Raw genomic sequence first — 19977 nt, forward strand, 5'->3', positions numbered from 1 at the left:
TGGTCCCTCTATGAATGAAACTATGTATAGGGGTATCATTGGATCACTTCTGTACCTGACGGCCAGCAGACCTGACATTGTGTTTAGTGTTAGGTTGTGTGATAGATTTCAATGAAGTCCAAAAGAATCTCATTTAAAGGCTGCCAAGAGAATCCTGAAGTATCTCAAGGGAACACAGGACTTGGTCCTCTACTACTCCTCAGGAGATAATTTTGACTTAATTGGGTATGTTGATGCTGATTATGCTGGATATCTGGTAGATATAAAGAGTACATCTGGAATGGTACATTTTCTAGGGTCATGCTTGATCTCATGGGGTACAAAGAAACAAAACTCTGTGGCCCTCTCTACTGCAGAAGCTAAATATGTGAAAGTTGCCTCACGTTGTGCCCAATTATTGTGGATCGAGCAACAACTAGAAGACGTTGGTGTATTTTCTAATTGTGTGCCACTATTGTGTGATAACACAAGTGCTCTTAATATGGAAAAGAACCCGGTTCAGCATAAGAGGACAAAGCACATTGATGTGCAACATTATTTCTTGAGGGACAATGTAGAAAACGGACTCATCTATCTGGAGTTTTGCAAAATAGAGGACAGGGTAGTAGATATCTTCACCAAAGTACTGAGCAGAGGGAATTTTGAATAAAATCGTATGGAGTTGGGGTTGATTAAGCTGAAATGAGAACATGGTCCCTCGATGATTGGCTATGAAAGAATGGTAAGGTAAATTGCTAAAAAAGTATTTTCTGGCAACTTCTAACTCAATTTTATACCTTTGCACGTAAACACGCATGGTAGCTACAGGACAAACAAGTGGATAATGGCATTGTAATTATTTGGAAGGATGATGCTCATATTTTCAAAATTTGTCAAGAAACCTGGTTCCCATGACTCATGTTAGTAGTTCCTATTACACTCATATGCATTTTGAATTGCTAGGGTACCACGTCATTAATTACCTCCGCTTCTTCCCATACCTCTTAAAACTAAATGACTCACCGGTTACGAACCGACTCGACTACCCATCCATTTTTCTCACACCTAATTGTAACTGGTCCCTTATTTCCCTCTAAATACCCCAAAAGTAAGTCTTTCTCCTCACTCCCTCTTCTGTGTGTCTTCTTACTCTCTAAGTTAAACATGACTTCTCCATAATTTAAGTCTCCCAAAGTCAATGAAGAAATCTCTATTGTGTCTCCGTCTTCTAAGTCACAGCCGTCTAGATCAGAGCCCTAACTGTCACCCAGTGAAGCCCCAATTTCAAACCAACCCACATCTATAGTTCCCTCCTCTACACCATCTGGTTCTGGTTCCCATTGCAACCGTAAGATCAAAAATCCAAAGAATTTGTGGCTTCTCCCTATCCTTCTGCTACAACAAAAAAAAGTCAAATCAGAAGGGCCTTCTTCTACTTCTTGCTTTCTTCAAACCACCTGAGAAATAGTGGAAGGTGATGAAGGAGTAGAAGTGTCAAGTCAGCGTGTTGAGGAAGGGATGGTGGATAAAATGTTGGTTATATATATAGTTGATGGTGTGCCTACATGTTGTATATTTGATACTCCAAGTGCTCAGGAGATTAATCTGAATATCTCGTCAACATCGGGTAATGTTCCATCATCTTCTATTGGTACTGCATTGTTGGGTGATGAGGGTGAAACAGATGGGGTGATGCTATTAAAACATACTCTACCTCCCCTTTAAGAGAGCATGTTGTTGTTGTGGAAAGTTTAGTTGGAGATTCTTTGGCTGGTGGTGTAGGTGTTGGGACTCAAAGGGAAGAACAAAAAACTTAGGACCAGGTGCCTCAAAGTGACCAAGCACCGGTCAGTACTATAGGGGAGCCTACAGAGGGACATGTCTCTGCTCAAGATGAGTTCTCTACTCCTACTTGGGATGAAACTCCTAGCTTTTCTAAACATCCCCTAGATAGTGCTGACACTACCTCCATCGCGCACCCTGTTACAGTCACTTTGGAAGTTGTGTACCCTGAGATGAAGTCTGTGTCTAAGGAAGAATCTAGTGATAGTGAGGAAGACCTAGATAATTTGTCTGTAGTCCAGTTTATTGTTGTTAGGAGTGGTGGGATGGCCACAAAAGTGTATGTTCTTAAACAACCCACCACTAGGCAGCAGAAAAAGGTTGCACTTGACAGTGCGTTGAAAGAGAATAAGGAGAAGAAGAAGGCTTGTTAAAAGTAGGCTTATTGATGAGGAGGATGAGCCTCCGGCGGATATTGTAGAGATTGATGATGAGGAAACAACACAGGAAACTGCTACTCTTGTAAGGAAAATGTCAAAGAAAGTAGTTTTTGTGAAACAAAAGAAGGCTCCATCTGAAAAGGATGATGAAGTTGGTAAAGAAGGAGAAGTTGAGAAGGAGAAAACTGTAGAGAAGAAGAAACCTCTCAAAAAGAGGCCAAATAGCAGTGAGGAACCTGGTTCCTCAAAGAGCACAAAAGTTGAACTATATGAGCTTGAGGAGAGCAAAGTTAAAGAAACATAAAGTTTTGTGGGGGAGATTGTTTGATTCTGAGATACTTGATCGCTCATGGATGTGGCAGATGGTGGAGATTATGAATTCCAGAAGTGGACTCATCTTTTTGACATCAAAAATCCAAAAGTGTATGAAGAGGAGGTCTACAGTTTCTATGCTGACATGTTTATAGTGGAGGGTGCCACAATTTTCTTGAAGATCAATGGGAAGGATTTTGTGATAGATGAGGTTCTTCTTGGTGAGATTCTTTGGATGCTTACAGAAGCGATGTCAACTGTAGAGGGAACCTATTCCCCAAAGTTTAAGAAGATAATCATCAAGCCTGAAGCTGTTCAAATGGGAGAATGAGTGCACAAGAAGGCACTTCTACCAGAATATCAACTGTTATTTGAGTTGGTGAACAAGGTCCTGCTACCTAGGGCTGAGAGGAGATCCATGGCCTCTATAGTAGACCTGGTTTTTTCCATCAATCTGCTTGGAATTATGATTGAGCATATGAAGAAAGTGGTAGATTTCAAGGATGGCAAACATGGATTGCCCTATGGGTTCCTCCTCACTAAAGTTTTTGAAAGATTTGAGTTCCCTTAGGTAAGAGCATCAGTGGGAACCCGCAAACAAATGTTCACCATGATCACCATGGAAAAATGTGAATGTATGGACAAAAAGAGAGGTATAGGAAGCAATTCCACAATCTCTCAGCTTATCGATTCTTAAAATTCTCCAAATGAGGAAGTCAGGCGGTTGAAGGCACAAAATGCTATTCTTGAGTCTAAGCTCAATCAGGCCAGCAAGGAACTCGGTTCCAACAATGCTCAGGGAGAAGAGATTTCCCCCGTGAAAGCTGAAAATACAGAGTTGAGAAACCAAGTGGAGAACCTGGAGGAGCTGCTGATCAACGATCAAAGAGCAGCTAATGCTCGCATGGATAACCTCCTCAAGGCCCTTGCTCCCTAGTCCTTTTGTTCCCTGTCCTACTCCTCTGTCAGTTTTTTCTTAAGTTTGTCTTGTCTTTTTGTTGTCCTTGCTCATTAACTGTGGCACTCTAGTTTTTGTTTCGATTGTATATGTGTGTAATTATGGTACTGCTACAATGTTCTCTTCTTTCCCTAATTAATGAGCATCGTCGTCTATTTAATGCATGTTATACTTTTGCGTTCTATTTTTAGCCATGTTGTATGCACACAAGTGACATGAGTTAACTTTGCTGGACTTCTTATTGCATTTACTTATCTAATTCTTTTGATGATGCCAAAAAGGGGAAGAAATTTGAAAGGGAGGAAACAGTTTCTCAGGTAATACGATTGATTCGTAAGGGGAATAGTATGAAATCTTGTTCTCGTATGAGAATATCAATTCCAAGTATTGCATCATAAAAAATGGGAAAATTGATAAGTTATGTGCTTTAGTTTTTGATAATTTGATAAACTTTATTAGAGAAGCAGATAGGGAACCTGATACAATTGGTTCCTCAACGTTCAGAGAAACGAGTCAAATGTCTGGTTTAATTCTCAATAAAATCAGATGAGGGAACCGATAGGGATCAGTTCCTCCGGTCACAGTACAAGTCAATTCTAACAGCTATTAATGTTGTTGCATTGTACATGCAACAGTACAACAATACTGATCAAGCATGCAGTGTCCCGGACACTCCCTTCCATCATCTTTGATGACCTCACACATATATTATCAACATGAGGCAAGAGATTTCAATACACACTTGCAAAATATAAACATTCAATTCTCTCAAGTGTGCAGCCGCCCTCATTCTCTCTGAGGCATTAAAGAACAAAGCAGCAATAGAACAAAGGACCAGATCCCAACATTGATTATGTCGTGTGTCTTTTAGTATTATTGTGTCTTTGTCTTAGTGATTATTAAATTGTAATTCTTATACAACTTTTCAGAAGCATTCATAGGACACCTTTTAAACCATTATCTTTGTGGTTGTTTTGACTAGAGTTTGTCAAGTGGTTAGCTTTGTAATAGAGTTATTACAAAGAGGCTTACAATATAGTTATTGTGAGTAGGTGATGAATTAAGAGGTTAATTCCTAGATTGCAATAGGTTATAATCTAAAGTTTGCTCAGTTAGTGCAGTTGAAATCCTACCAGTGTAGGTCGTGATTTTTAATTCCGTGAGTTGGGAATTTTCCATATATATATTGTTGTGTTCTTTACTTACTGCTGTGTACTGTGGGAACTGATAGAGAACCAGATTCTCTGTATAGTTTGGTGGATCCTTAGTTTACATCAGTTACTATCATTACATTATTCTTTATTAACAAAGGGTCAATAACTTTGGTTTAATCAGAATTGTATGTGGCTAAATCTTATAAATTCAATTGCTTAGCCTATTTGACAAATTTTAGGTTAAAAAAAATGTATTCAGTAATCGCCATTTGACAGTATCAAAGAGAATCTGAGTTAGAAATATCACAAACATCCGTGCTTATCAACCTATGCTTTTTTACACATTAATTTTAGCAGCTGGGCAATTCTGCTAGAGAATGAGGAAGGCTCTCTTGGTGGCCTTTTCCATTGTTCCAATAACATTGGTTATCTCGAAATGACAGTGCGAAACTTTTAAGTAATATGTAGAGTCCTTAACCAACTCAATCATGAACCTTTTTAAATATTATTACCAAATAATTATATTATTTAATGCACAAAAATGAAAACTAGTTAGTCTGCAGTGGCGGAGCCAGCTTTGTTCAAGTACTAATCAATTGACATCGCTTCGCTCTTCGAAAAAATAAAGTTATGTATATAAATTATATATGTTAAATACCCTTAACTCACTACAAGAAAACGGACCATTTGCGGAGGTTTTATTGAGGAGGTTCTTACTATCTCCTCAAATTGTATCAATTTGGGGGGTTGTCATTAAGTGACTCAAATAAATCTCGGCTGCCCTAAAAATAAAAAAAGGGCGCCTTTATTTCCCCCCACATTTTCCCCTTTCCCTCATATTCCCCAACCCTTCACGCCCTTAACCCCTTTCTCCAGAAACCTCCGCCTTTAACACCCTTCTAGCAGTCCCCTCCCCCTACTTTTAGTATTTATCCAGTTTTGTAAATCGGATCTGGTAAATCGGTAAGCTTCAACTGATTTCATTTTCACGTTTTGATTTTTTATTTGGCAAGAGATTTTAAGTTCCCAGTTTGGGTTTATAAAATATTTAGGCATTTATGCAGAGGGTTTTGGTGGCTTTGGAGTGAAGTGAATCAACTCCTAGCCATTGAATCTTCTGTTGTGTCTGAATCAGACGGTTAAAAAGTTATTTGAATCTTTTAAACGCCGCGAGGTGTGTTTTATTTTTGTTCTGGTTGGCGAAAAAAGGGAGACACAGAGGTGCAATCTTTAGATCTGGCCTTCCGGTGAGGTTTCCCGCTCTTTTATTCATGTTTTGGAATTTATTTATTTATGTTTTACATAATTACTTGTTTATTTTGTTCCTGATTGGTCCTTCAATGTTCGTTCTGGATCATCCGAGTTTTATTCAGATTTTTTTTAGGATTTTAATTTGATAAGAAAGAGTGTTATTTGAGTTTCAGTTTCAAATGTTTGTAGCTTCACATTTGAGTTTTTGTTGTATATGAATGTTTTTCTTAAAGGATTCAAGTTTACCAGTTTAAGATTCTATTTTCAAAGCTGTTTTTATGTTATTGAATGAAAATGGGAGTTTTAGAGATTACTGCTAAGTAATTTTCAAGATCTTTTTAATTGCTCCAGTAACACTTTTCTTTATCAGTAAAAAGTATCTTATTGTGCCTTGCCTCCTGCCCTTTCCTCGTTCCCAATCCATCCAGTGCCATGAAATGGTCCTCCAACACGCATGCCATTACTTGTGCATATTCATTATCCAGCATTCTTCCCATTATTCCATAAAAGTGTTCCATGCTATGTGTGTTCCCCAATGTATATAATATTCTTTGAATACATACCTGCCTTTTCCTTTGCATGAGTTGAACGAGCAGTTTTATTACATAGTACTGCTCTTTTGCCTATCAATGGCTCTTCTCCAAGGGAATGAGCACTGGGTGCTAATACCAACCATTGAAGTTGAGTCTTTAGACAAGTGTTATTTGAGTAATAAGTTTATGGTTTAATTACAGTTAAAGCTTTACAATAAACACTAATTGATAATATGATAAAAATAGTATCCTAACCTGCTATAGTAGATTATATTACAACCTCTCTACCTCGATAGGTAGGGGTAAGGTTTGTGTGCACTAGATCATATTTGATTCACCAATTTTTTATATTTTTATGAATATGCAGTCATGCCAAAAGTTAAACGTTTCAAAAATCCATTAAAATCAGCTCATGGACCATATGATGCTCCTCGGCGTTCTTCACCATCAACAACTCCAGTCCCGTCACTTGTTATAGAGCCCTCAATATCGTTACAAGCTCCCCCGCATGCTCCTGCAAGTTCCTCAGTAGCTGATGAAGTCCCACAACAAGAACAAGCTCCAACTCAGCCTTCAAATCTGAGTGCAATGTCCACACACCATCATGGACGTGAATATACACAATATTGGAAAGTAGAGGCAATAGGTATATGCCTTATATGTATGTTTATTTCACTTTATAAATTTATGATGTTTTTCCTTTTGGTTGACTAACTTGTTTTTTATTAAAGACTCAAACAACACTACCAAGTACATTAAGATCAAGGTCAATGAGGGTCAACAGCCTACCTATCGGAGACCGCATCATTGTGGACTTTGATATCTACGATGCAGCATATGGGGAAGTGCAAGGGTTGCTCGCCGGATATTGTGGATTACTGGCTATTGATGGCAATTTCTTCCCAATTAATTTTGATAGGTGGTCAGAACCGTGAGGTATTCCTAAAATTTACAAGGAAGACTGCTTTGAAATCATGCTAAAGGTATTATACATATGTCTATTTATTGTAACTAGATTTTTATATATGCATAGAAAACTAACTTTGTTTTTCTTTTTCATTTGAAGTCCCTGTTCTTTTTTAGGACTACTAATGCCATTGCATACAGATATTGCAGTGCTAGTTTGAATAAGAAGTGGGCTACACATAGACATAGGTTGTGGGATGAATTTTATAACCCGGCCAAAAGCAGAATTGAACTTTTAAGCAATGTGCCACCGGGTATAAATAGAGATTAGTGGGCTTGTTGCAACAAGAGGTCACTCATTTGAAGTCCCAATTAGTAGACACCTTAACTGCACTGAAAGCTTACATGATATCAAAGGAAGGAAGAGTTCCTGAGCAATTTGTTAGTATATTTTCTCCTCAACCACAGATAACTGAATTGTCACGAGGAGATAGTCCTCATCTTGATCATAGCTAGAAAGCTTTAAGGAAGCATTCGAAATTTAAATATGGTATAATGGTAAGATTTTTCATCTAAATATTCTTTTTATTGTTTCAAGCCTAGTGATGATGCAGAGAGTGAACTTATCTCACTGGTTGATGTAAGAGGATCATGGGGCAGCAGTTATCAGAATCACCAAGCAAATACTTAGAATGTTATTTATTTAATGTGGAACCAATGTTACTTTTATGGATTTTTAGTAGTAACGTGTAGGAGCTACTTTAGTTTATATTGCTTTAGTATGATTTGTAGTACTTGAATTTGTGAATGTTGCTATTGTGGATGTTTAATGAAATTTGATTTCTATTATATAATGAGTATTATTTAGTATATAATTTTATTTTGTTTATGCATATGCCGATACAAGCTTGATCTTATTTAATCGTGCAATATTTAATGAGAAGAAAGCGCATTTCAATATTCAACTCGTGATGGTAATTAATCCCCCACAAATTAAAAATTATGAAAGAGATTATATTGTGGAGATTATAGACCCCAACTAATTATTTTTTTTTAACATATAGCTCATATTGTAATGGTTATACACTGTGACTAATTATTTTTCAAAAATCACAGATCACAGTCACAAAGCACCACAAATTATTATTTTTTAGCATTGAAATTATATAAGGGAGGTTATAAGCCGCCCTTAGTTGACTTTAAAACCCCCATTAATCATAAACTTAATTTGCGGTGGTTGTTGTGGGATTATTTAAAACTGCCACAAAAAGCCTTTGGCGATGATAACCTCCACAAATTACACATTTTCTTGTAGTGACTTGTGATTTGTGTGCCACACTTTAGCGTGAATTTTCAGATTATTTCGTTTGAATTGATTCAATTTTAGCTCTCCCAACAGGAATGGGTTCATGGCGTATTCCTCCCCATTACTAAGATGACTGTTGCAATGCAACTGGCCTATTATTTTTATTTTTTTTAATCTGCTATATATTTCTCACGAGTTACACGTACCAAATAATTTTGCCTACTTAAATTTCGGTAGATAAAAACAAAATCGCCTAGTTTTTTTTGTCATTCATTCTTTTCTTTTCTTCTAGAGAGGAGGTTGTGAGGAAGTTGAAAAGAAACTTTATTCTCATGTTTGCTAAGCTTCTAAAATCAGCTTATTTTGAGAATGTGTTTTTCAAAAAAATACTTTTGGTGAGAAACAATTTGTTTTTGATTAACTAAGTTAAAAAACACTTTTCAGTACATTAGTATTTGACCAAACTTTTAAAAAAATATTTTTAAGTATATTTTTGTCAAAAAAGATTTTCAAAAAAATAATTTTAGAGAGAAGGTATTTTTTCTATTTCTGAAAAACTACTTACTTTTTTCCTTCTAAAAATTTGGCCAAACACCTCAACTTTGAAAGACAATTTGTGCATTTGGCGAATTGTCAGCTTCACATACTTCTCATGTATGCTACGGGAGCAATGACCTACATGTAAACTACAAACTGAACGAGAGATCACATTGGCTAATAGAAAGTCATACCGCACACACCAAATTTATAGTACGTTTTAGGTGCAATTAAAGCTAAAGATTGTATATTACATCTCAGGAGGAAAACGTAATTCCATTACATATATGACGAGTACTTTTAGAATACCACTAGATAAGGCAGTCAGTTACTCTTGATTTGATTAATAGAGCAGCTCATGTTGGACTCTTATACAATGAGCACTTCTTTCTTTGATTTTTTGTTCTTCCACGGTATGACCTGCTTGAAACCCTCGTATATGGAAGCCTGTAAATTTTGGACATTAATGAATTTTAAAAGAACCAAAACGAAGAAAAAGGGAACTGAACAATTACAGATTAAGAATATGTTCTTTAACTGAACTTTGACAAGGTTTATAGAGGACTGAAGTTCTCTAAATGCGAATGGAACAATAGCCGGGGCATAATGATCAAAGCTAATGATAGCACACAAATGATTTACTGAAGTAGTAAGGGCAGTCCGGTGCACAAAGTATCCCGAGATAACATATTCAAACGGGCATTCCCGTGTGATATATTGACAGCCTACCCTAATGCATGCATTAGTGGCTATTTCCACTGCTCGAACTCGTGACCTATAGATCACATGGAAATAACTTTACTATTGCTCCAAGTTACAATTCAAAAAATAGTGTTGTGCTGAATGTTTGATAGCAGAATAAGAAAATGCAAATTAGATCCAAGATTAATATGACTACGGTTATTTTATTCTGTATAGAAACACCAAAATAATAAGATAAGTAAGAGGGAGAAATGTTCATGCGTAGGCGTTTGGACATGAATTCCAAAAAAAAAATTCAAATTTGGAATTTCACTAAAATTTGAATTGAAGATGAAGTTGTGTTTGGTTATAGTTTTTGCAATATATTTGGATGTCTTTGTTTCAACATATTTTGCAACTAAACACTAGCAACCTTCCCATTTTCAATTGAAAATTTCAAATTTGAAAATGCATTTTCAAGTGAGATTGGAAAAATTATACTCCTTCTGTTCCAGTTTATGTGAATCTATTTCATTTTTGGTGCATTTCAAAAAGAATGACCTCGTTCTAAATTTAGAAATAATATAGTTTAAACTTTCAATTCTACCCTTAATGAGAAACTTTTATAACCACACAAATATTCTGGACCCTTTTTTGACTTGTTTAGGACCACAAATTCAAAAAGTCTTATTTTCTCTTAAATTTCGTATCCAGTCAAACAGGTTCACATAAATTGAAACTGAGGGAGTAAGATTTTGTTAACCAAATATTGTTTAAAAAAAAATCTTATATCCAAACGGGATCTTAATTGCCAAAAGAGAAGTAGTCGTGCAATAACCACACTGTCGTCTTCAACTACAACAAACCCAATTATTAAGCTTTTTTGTCTTGCACCTTGAAGTACACATCATGCTTTTACACTAATCATATCTAGTTACATACTTCACTTTCTAATTATGAGCCTATTTGTTACTCATTAATTTCTCAGTGTTTAAAGTGAGAGCAATCCACAAATAGAACAGAAATCTACATATAAAGCGAAACATTTTCTGAACTTCTCTCCGGAGGCGGATCTAAAATTTTTAAATAATGGGTGCATCGCTAAAATAAAAAAAAAAACATAATGGTGTGTTTGGTATGAACTTTTATATTTGGTGGCTTAAATATTTTCCTTACGAATTCATTTTACTCCAATTGAAGAAAAATGACTTCCTTACCAAGCGAAGGGAAATTATTTTCCAAAACTCTCTTTCTAACCTTCCCACCCCCACCTTCACTCCCCAATCCATCCCAACCCCCGACCTCGACCCCAGGCCCAAACCCCCACCGTGTTGCTCTTCCTTAAATTTAGGGGTGGGCGTCGGTCGGTTCGGTTCGGTTTTCATGAAGTTCGATTCGTTTTGTTCGGTTTTCGATTTTCTATTTGGTGCATCAATAACCGAACCAAAATTAGTTCGATTACTTCGGTTTTTACTAATTCGGTTCGGTCGATTTTCGGTTCAATTCAGTCGGTTTGGTCTTGTCACATTGAGCTTTTAAATCGGACTTTTTCTACTAAAAAATATGACTAATTTCATTTTTTAGAGCAACTAAAACTCGAAAACGCGATACTTATAATATACTACCTCCGTTCCAGTTTATGTGAACCTATTTCCTTTTTGGTATGTTCCAAAAAGAATGACCCCTTTCTAAATTTGGAAACAATTTTGCTTAAACTTATAATTCTACACTTAATGAGAAGCTTTTATAACCACACAAATACTCTAGACCCCTTTTTGAATTGTTTAGGACCACAAATTTCAAAAGTCTTCATTTTTTCTTAAACTCCGTGCTCAGTCAAACGGGTTTACATAAATTGAAACGGAGGGAGTAATTAGCCAAATCATTTAGTTGATATAGAAAATATAAATTTATTTGATAAATATTACTTACAATATAACTATCTCATATATCCCCGTGCAAATTCAGCAAGCCTCAAATAAAACAAAATTTATTTGTCAATCTCCTTTTATGCCGTAGTTCACAACGACAAAACCAAACCCCTTGAACACTTCAGCATCCGAAATCCCAAATCATACCAATTTCCCAAGCCATAATCCAAATTAACTCTGGAAAGTTCAATAAAATTTGTCTAACGATGATCACTTATTTTTAATGGAGTGTTAAAAAAGAAAATACTTAGCTCATCTCGTGTTGCCATGCATCTAGTTTGAAACCTTAAAAAAGACATCACCAAATATAAAATTTTAGCAGGTATGCGCAAGCAAACAAAGATGAAAGATGCATTGGCAAATAAAAAGGGATAATTTTTAGAATGTGGCACTTTATTTGAGTTTGGGCTTCAAATTTTATAAGTAAATATATATAAAAAGTTGGGCTAGACAACTTAAGAGGAGCCCAAAGGTTAGGACCCATATTAAAAAAATTTAATTTTTCGGTTTAACCGAAAACCGATGTTGCGAAACCGAGCACGGAACCGAACACCGAAATTATAGAAAACATAAACCTCAAACCCAACGAATAAGCCGAAAAACCAAAACCGAATGAACCGAAGTTTACGGTTCGGTCGATGTTTTTGGTTCGGTCGGTATTAAGCCCACCCCTACTTAAATTCACTACCCAATCAAATAGGTTTACATAAATTGAAACTAAGAAAGTAGAACTTTAAAGCATAACTGTTATCAATCCATTTTATGGGGTAATATCCTTTCATATTTCAAAATAATATAACTTTTAACTTTTAATTTATCCTCATAAAATACTTTTACAGTCGTAGAAATCTCATGGCAAATTTAGGATTATAAGTTTTAAATTATTTTTTTTATTCTTAAACTCCATATTCAATCAACTTGGCTACATATAATGATTACTCATTCGTTTCAATTTAGATGAGGTACTTAAATTTTAAAAATAATATATTTCTATATTTTTAAATAATTTAATTTTAAACTTCTCATTTACGCATTTTACTCTTAATAAAAATTTTTTGTAGCCGCATAAATAACATGGCCCACAAAGTTTTTATTCCTTAAGTTTTTAGCACCATAATTTTTTTTTTCTTTCTTACACTTTGTAAGAATCAAATTATCTCATGAAATTGAAACAGAGAGGGTATTTATTAAAAAATTTAGCTCTAACTCTTCAATACTTACTGCTTGTCAGTAATTTTCAATCAGCTAAACAAAACGAATTCTAAACATTGGAGTTGTAAAAACTTACCCAGATGTGAGGCCTAGACTGAGTGAGGCTAGAGAAGGTTCCATTTCTTCTAAGTCTATCCATTTTCACAGTACTGAAATGACGTCCACATTCATCACTGCCACTCCCACAATCTGTTGAATCCACACTTGTTTCCTTACGTTTTAAATACCGCTGCCACCAATTTCCTCTTCTTCTACGCACCTTATTACTCTTGTAAAGAACCAAAGTACCAAGTTGCCCTCTCCCATCAACATTTCTGCATTTGGATTTTATGTTATAAGGTCCATCAAGTACAGTAGTAGGGGAGGGTATTTTGGTATTTTCCAAGTAAAATCTAGGAGGAGGCTCTAAGCATTTGGGCTCATTGAAAATGGAATTTGGTAAAGTTATTAGGTCAGTGCAGGGCTTAGGTTTGCCTGGTTTTTCTTCCCATTTAAAAGGAACAGAAGCTAAAGTGTGAAGTGGTGGTGTAAGTATGCCTGAATGTTGAGGTGATTTCATGGCAAAAAGAGGAAATTTTGGTGCGGAACTAATTGGCTTTGCTGCCATGGGTTTATTAATTAGTTTGAAGATGGAGAAGAGAACTGAAAATGTTTACTTGGAAAAAGAGGAAAATGAAAGGACAATGCTTTTTATGTCTTGATGGTTTGTTCACAGGAAAAAAGCAGACACATCACATTTACATCAATTTAGGTACTTAATACAGAGATAACAGTGGAGTGTGGAGGCAACCACTAAGACATTGCTATTGCATGTGGTCACGAGAGTGGTTGATTTTTGGGATGCGATTGTTAAGACTGGTTAGACTCATGTATGTATTAGTAATATAGGGATTAATTATATAGGAATTAGTTATGTAGTGTTTAGTTATGCAAGGATTAATTATATAGTAATTAGTTATGTAAAAATTAATCATGCGGGAACTAGTTATATGATAGTTATGTAAGGATTAGTAACATACAAATGTAATGTGAGATGGAGTTGCATCAGGGGTCAGCACTTAGCCGTTTTTATTTTTCTTGGCAATGGATGCATTGACGCGGCACATTCAAGGGGAGGTGCTTTGGTGCATGTTATTTGCAGATGACATAGTTCTGATTGATGAGACGCGGGCTGTTGTTAACGAGAGGCTGGAGGTCTGGAGACATACCCTTGAGTCTAAAGGTTTCAAGTTGAACATGACCAAGACCGAATACTTGGAGTGCAAGTTCAGCGGTGTTACCCAGGAAGCGGATGGAGATGTGAGGCTTGATATGCAAGTCATTCCCGGGAGAGAGAGTTTCAGGTACCTTGGGTTTATAATTCAGAATGATGGGGAGATTGATGAGAATGTTACACATCGTATCAGAGTAGGGTGGATGAAATGAAGGCTCGCTTCCGATATCTTGTGCGATAAGAATGTGCCTTTGAGACTTAAGATAAGTTCTACAAGGTAGTGGTTAAACCGATTATGCTCTATTAAAATTTGACTAAATTTGAATTTGAGCCTAGAAGGTCCATTGGGGGTAAATCACTCCCAAACAATGGTGATTGCATATCCAAGACTTACTTCAAGATTTCTAATTTCTAATTAAAAATAAAAGGGCGCTTACCTTTTCATCACTATCTATATTGGTATTCGCTTTTTATTTAATTTCTTGTTTGTTTGATAAAAGAAAAAATGTTCAAATTTATCCCTGTACTATTAAAAATAGTTTACATTTACCTTATGTTATACTTTCCGTCTAAATTTATCCTTATTGTCAGCAAACTAATCAAAAATACCCCTTATTTCTAACGGAGATCCACCATAGCAAATTAAATCCCACATGGTCTGACATTTTGGGTGAGGTGGACAACATGTGGCATGCCACCTCACCACTCCAATCATATTGCCACTTCACCCTACCCATCCAAAATATGATTGGTGAGGTGGCATGCCACATGGCGTCCACCTCACCCAAAATGTCAGACCATGTGGGATTTAATTTGTCACCGTGGATCGCTGTTAGAAATAGCGATAATTTTGATTACTTTACTGGTAGTAGAAATAAATTTAAACGAAAAGTATAACGAAAAATAAATATAAACTATTTTTAATGGTATTGAGATATATTTGGCCTTTTTCTTTAATAGAAATATGCAAAGTTGTTTTGGGTACTGGATTGCCTCGGATTCTATAGCATAATGTACAATGTCAGCTCTTTTCAGAGTTGGATTGGACATGTTAGCTTGGGATTTTTGTACCTACTCAAACAAAGTGATAGAGCGTTTTCAGGCCACCTACCATACGTCAACAACTTTTTCCATTTTTTGTACAGATTATAGTCACAGTCACTGCGGTGATTTGTCTCTTTGCCTCTGTTTTATTTAGAAAATGGCTAATCAATTCTATATTCTGCTATATTAATGCTAATCAAATCAAGCTTTTAAGATTTTAGAGTAAACTATCTAATTTGTCATTATTATGTAATCCTCCTTTCTTGTCACTACTAAAAAAAACTAACAAAAAGCATTTAGAAAAATCGACCGAAATCGGTCGAAATCCTGCAAAAACCGACCGATTTTTGACCGTTTTTAATTGGTCGATAAAATAATGGTCGCAAACGGGGAGCGACCGAATTCAGTCGCTATTTTCAGACCGAAGTCAGTCGGTAACTGTCAACGCAGTTTGACCAAGTTGTCTGACACAAATTAATTTTACCGATCGAATACGGTCGATATTGTTAAAAATATTTTTTAATTATTTTTAAATTAGCGACCGAATTCAGTCGAAAATTTAATTATTCATTTTTTAAAAATTTATTCAATTCCGACCGAAATCGGTCGGTATTGTTAAAATATATAATTATTCATTTTTATTTAAATTTTTTAATTCCGACCGAAATCAGTCGGTATAATTTAAATAATTAAAATTTAAAATAAAAAATTCTGACCGAAGTCAGTCGATTTTTTGGGTAATTGTTTGGCAGAAAACAACTGTTTTATAGCTGCACCACCTGCCAACAACCAATCACCTATAATGGCAGCATTACATTGCTGCCATTCAACCAATAACAACAATAACAACAACAATAACAACAGTAACAACAACAAGAACAACAATAACAACTATCAAAATTATATTAACAAAACATTATCACCATCTCCATCTCCATCTCCACTAAACTATATTAACAAAATATCATACCCAACAATAAAACGTTTCACAAGTTAAAAGTTCAAACATCATTCAATGAATGTTTTGTACTACATCATCTTCATCTCCACTACTATAGCATTCATCGTCGGCATGGTTCGAAGGATTAGCATCTGGGGAAGGCTCACAAGATCGGGGAATCGGAAAAGCACCACTAGCAAGAAGATTGACTAGCTGACCTTGCATCCGAAATCGGGAAAGCACCTCCAATCCAAAACGGTTCAAGTGACATTGCATGCCAAATAAATTCCTTAACCCCTTCTATAAATTTCTCCCTCAAAAATCGATGATTAGGATAATTCCTATTATACATCCAACTACCATATTCCATCTACATAAAGAACAAATAAGTTACATGTTATATTAATCATAATTCAAATTAATTTATAGAATTAAGTTACATAATAAACTTTAGTTACAACGTACAACATTTAAATAATTTGAGTACATATTAATTTGAATACAATATTGTTCTAACCCTACCATTAAACATAATTAGACTCGCTAGAATATTTAATTAGTTAACCCATTCAATTAGAATAACTCACTTGCTATTAATCATAATTAATAAAAACTAAATCATAATTTAATATACCCTAAATCATAGTTTAATAAGCCCTAAATCATGAGCAATAAAATTTAAAAAAATTAAAATTAGCTAATTAAGCAAGTATCTTACATGATATCATAAACAAAATCAATTAGAGCAAACCTTAAATCTAAAGAATTATAATCAATTGAAATAATCCCAAAATTCTAAATTATAAACCCTAATTTATAATATTTAATTAGTTAACCCATTCAATTATATTAACTCACTTACTATTAATCATAATTAATAAACCCTAAATCATAATTTAATATATCCTAAATCATAGTTTAATAAGCCCTAAATCATGAGCAATAAAAATAAAAAAAAATAAAAATTAGCTAACTAAATAAGTACCTTACATGATATCATAAAAAAATCAATTAGAGTAAACCTTAAATCTAAAGAATTATAATCAATTGAAATAATCCAAAAATCCCAAATTGTAAACTCTAGTTTATAACATTTAATTAGTTAGCCCATTCAATTAGACTAACTCACTTACTATTAATCATAATTAATAAACTCTAAATCATAATTTAATATGCCCTAAATCATAGTTTAATAAGCCTTAAATCATGAGCAATAAAAATAAAAAAAATAAAAATTAGCTAATTAAGCAAGTACCTTACATGATATCATAAACAAAATCAATTAGAGTAAACCATAAATCTAAAGAATTATAATCAATTGAAATAATCCCAAAATCCCAAATTGTAAACCCTAGTTTATACAATTGAAAGAATTTAAATAACTAAAATTAACAAATATAGATAACTAACCTTCAAAGAGAGGAGAGGGGTATGATTTAGGGAGTGGCGCGACAGTGGATGGCACGACAGTGGTGGGACCAACGGAGAACGGGGGGAGGGGGTTGATTTTGGGTGAGAAGGGAGTGATGAGTTGATTTAGGTGGGATTTGGGAAGGGTTGGCGGATGTAGAAGAAAGAATGAGAGAAAGAGAAAAGAGAAAAATGGAAGAGAAACCCGTTTCTCGCAGCCTAATTAAAAGTTTTCCGACCGACTTCGGTCAGTATATTTAAGTTAATGTTTGACCGTTTGACCACACATTTCGGACCGAAATCAGTCAGTATTTTAATTTTATTTTAAAAAAATTAATTTAATGGAAATACCGACCGAAGTCGGTCGGTTTTAGTCAATTTATATAAATAGCTTTTAAATAAATAATATTTAATATTTAATTGATATATGTGTTTTTTTGTGTGTGTGTGTGTGTGTGTGTGTTTTTTAAAATTATTGTGTATGTATATATACATATATGTACATAATATTTAATTAATTTAACATCCTAAATTGTAATATATTTAATTTACTAAGGCCGTCAGTACGCCCGAATTGCATAAATTGTACATAATATTTAATTGATTTAACATCCAAATTATAGGCACTATTTAATATTTAATTAATTTTGTATTTATATACACACACACACACACATCTATACACACACACCAAAAAAAAAAATCTTGAATGTTTTATTCTCGATCACCTTATTAGTACTTTGCTCGGATACTTCATCAGTGGATCAATTAAAAATTCTATTATATTCGATTAAAACTTACTATAACAAATTTAAAAACAAAGTGTATAGTTCTATAAGATGTAGTGCTATCTTAATACTTAAGTTTTAGCAACAAGAACATATGTATACTTATATTAATATAGCATATGTTAATATAGCATTAATATGTCTACATATGTTGTTACTACAACTTAAGTATTAATAAGTATATATATAAGCTATATTAATACTTAAGTTTTAGCAATAACTACATATGAATATAGCATATATTTATATAGCATATGTTAATATAGCATCAATATGGATATTGGCTTGACCTTTATCCTTCTCTACTTATATAACAGATCTTTTATCGATACGAAGCCACTTATATAAGCTATATGAATATAGCATATATTAATATAGTATTAATATGTATACATATGTTGTTGTTGCTAAGACTTAAGTATTAATATAGGCTATATTAACACTTAAGTTGTAGCAACAACAATATATGTATATATATTAATGCTATATTCACATGTTGTTGTTGCTAAACCTTAAATATTAATATAGCACTACATCTTATAGAACTATACACTTTGATTTTAAATGTGTTATAGTAAATTTTAATCGAATATAATTGAATTTTCAATTGATCCACTGATGAAGTATCCGAGCAAAGTACTAATAAGGTGATCGAGAATAAAACATTCAAGATTATGTGTGTGTGTGCGCATATATATATATATATATATATATATATATATATATATATATATGTGTGTGTGTGTGTGTGTGTGTGTGTGTGTGTAAATACAAAATTAATTAAATATTAAATATTACAATTTAGGATATTAAATCAATTAAATATTATGTACATATATGTACATATACATACACAAATAGGATATAGTGTCCATATAAAAGTAATTTAAAGAACACACACACATATTTATCAATTAACTATTAAATATTATTTATTTAAAAGCTATTTATATAAGTTGACTAAAACCGACCGACTTCGGTAGGTATTTTCATTAAATTAATATTTTAAAATTGAAATACCGACCGAATTCGATCGAAAAAATTTGGTTGGAAAAATTTAATTAAAACTTATTTTCGTTGGTAAATTATATATATATATAATTTTTGTTATATTAAAAAACCAATTGCCTTGGGCGGGAAAGAATAATTTCAAATATACCGACCGATTTCGGTCGGTATATTTGAAATATTTTAATTAAAAAATATGACCAGGTCTTGGTCAATAATCGGTCGAAATTTTTATATCTTTATTGTGGGACCACTATTTCCGTTGTGAGAAATATTTTCGTTTACTTTTGCGACCAATTTACTTATTTTTCAACCGATTTCGGTCGGTATTTTGTGGACCGGTTTTGCGAGTTTTCTAGTAGTGATCTTTCTTCAATCAAATCTATATCCAAACGCTAGCAAAAAATCATTAGTTCAAAAAAGTTATTTACTTGGTTATTTGATATGACACCTAGTAGTTAAAACTTTTACTGTTTTAATTTTTGAATTGTCAAAAGAATTTTTCAGATACCAACTCTTTCCTGCTAAAACATAAATTTTGTCCTGTGGGGTTTTTTTATTTACTTTTTATAAAGAAAATTATTTGTTATTT

At 33.9% G+C, this 19977-nt stretch overlaps 1 protein-coding gene and 1 long non-coding RNA gene across 2 annotated transcripts; one reads left to right on the forward strand and one right to left on the reverse strand.

The window, feature by feature from the left end:
- The first annotated feature begins 5332 nt into the window (after positions 1-5332).
- Positions 5333-8044, forward strand: LOC107800116 (uncharacterized). Its single transcript, XR_001651296.2, has 3 exons — positions 5333-5872; positions 6777-7055; positions 7141-8044. It is a non-coding gene; the product is annotated as an uncharacterized LOC107800116 (long non-coding RNA).
- Positions 8045-9365: 1321 nt separating this feature from the next.
- Positions 9366-13720, reverse strand: LOC107800117 (uncharacterized protein At4g00950). Its single transcript, XM_016623263.2, has 2 exons — positions 13059-13720; positions 9366-9605 (listed from the first exon to the last, which is right to left on the reverse strand). Exons 1-2 carry the CDS (start codon positions 13587-13589, stop codon positions 9528-9530), a joined length of 609 nt encoding a protein of 202 aa, XP_016478749.1. The 5' UTR covers positions 13590-13720; the 3' UTR covers positions 9366-9527.
- Between the last annotated feature and the right edge of the window lie 6257 nt (positions 13721-19977).

Source organism: Nicotiana tabacum, chromosome 23 (genome assembly GCF_000715075.1).
Source record: "Nicotiana tabacum cultivar K326 chromosome 23, ASM71507v2, whole genome shotgun sequence".
Classification (NCBI taxonomy): Eukaryota; Viridiplantae; Streptophyta; class Magnoliopsida; order Solanales; family Solanaceae; genus Nicotiana; species Nicotiana tabacum.

Coding starts and splice junctions, on each gene's coding strand:
- LOC107800117 (XM_016623263.2), bottom strand. CDS start 13,589: ATGGCAGCAAAGCCAATTAGTTCCGCACCAAAATTTCCTCTTTTTGCC. Junction 9,606..13,058: donor AGTCTAGGCCTCACATCTGG/GTAAGTTTTTAC, acceptor CAAAATTTACAG/GCTTCCATATACGAGGGTTT.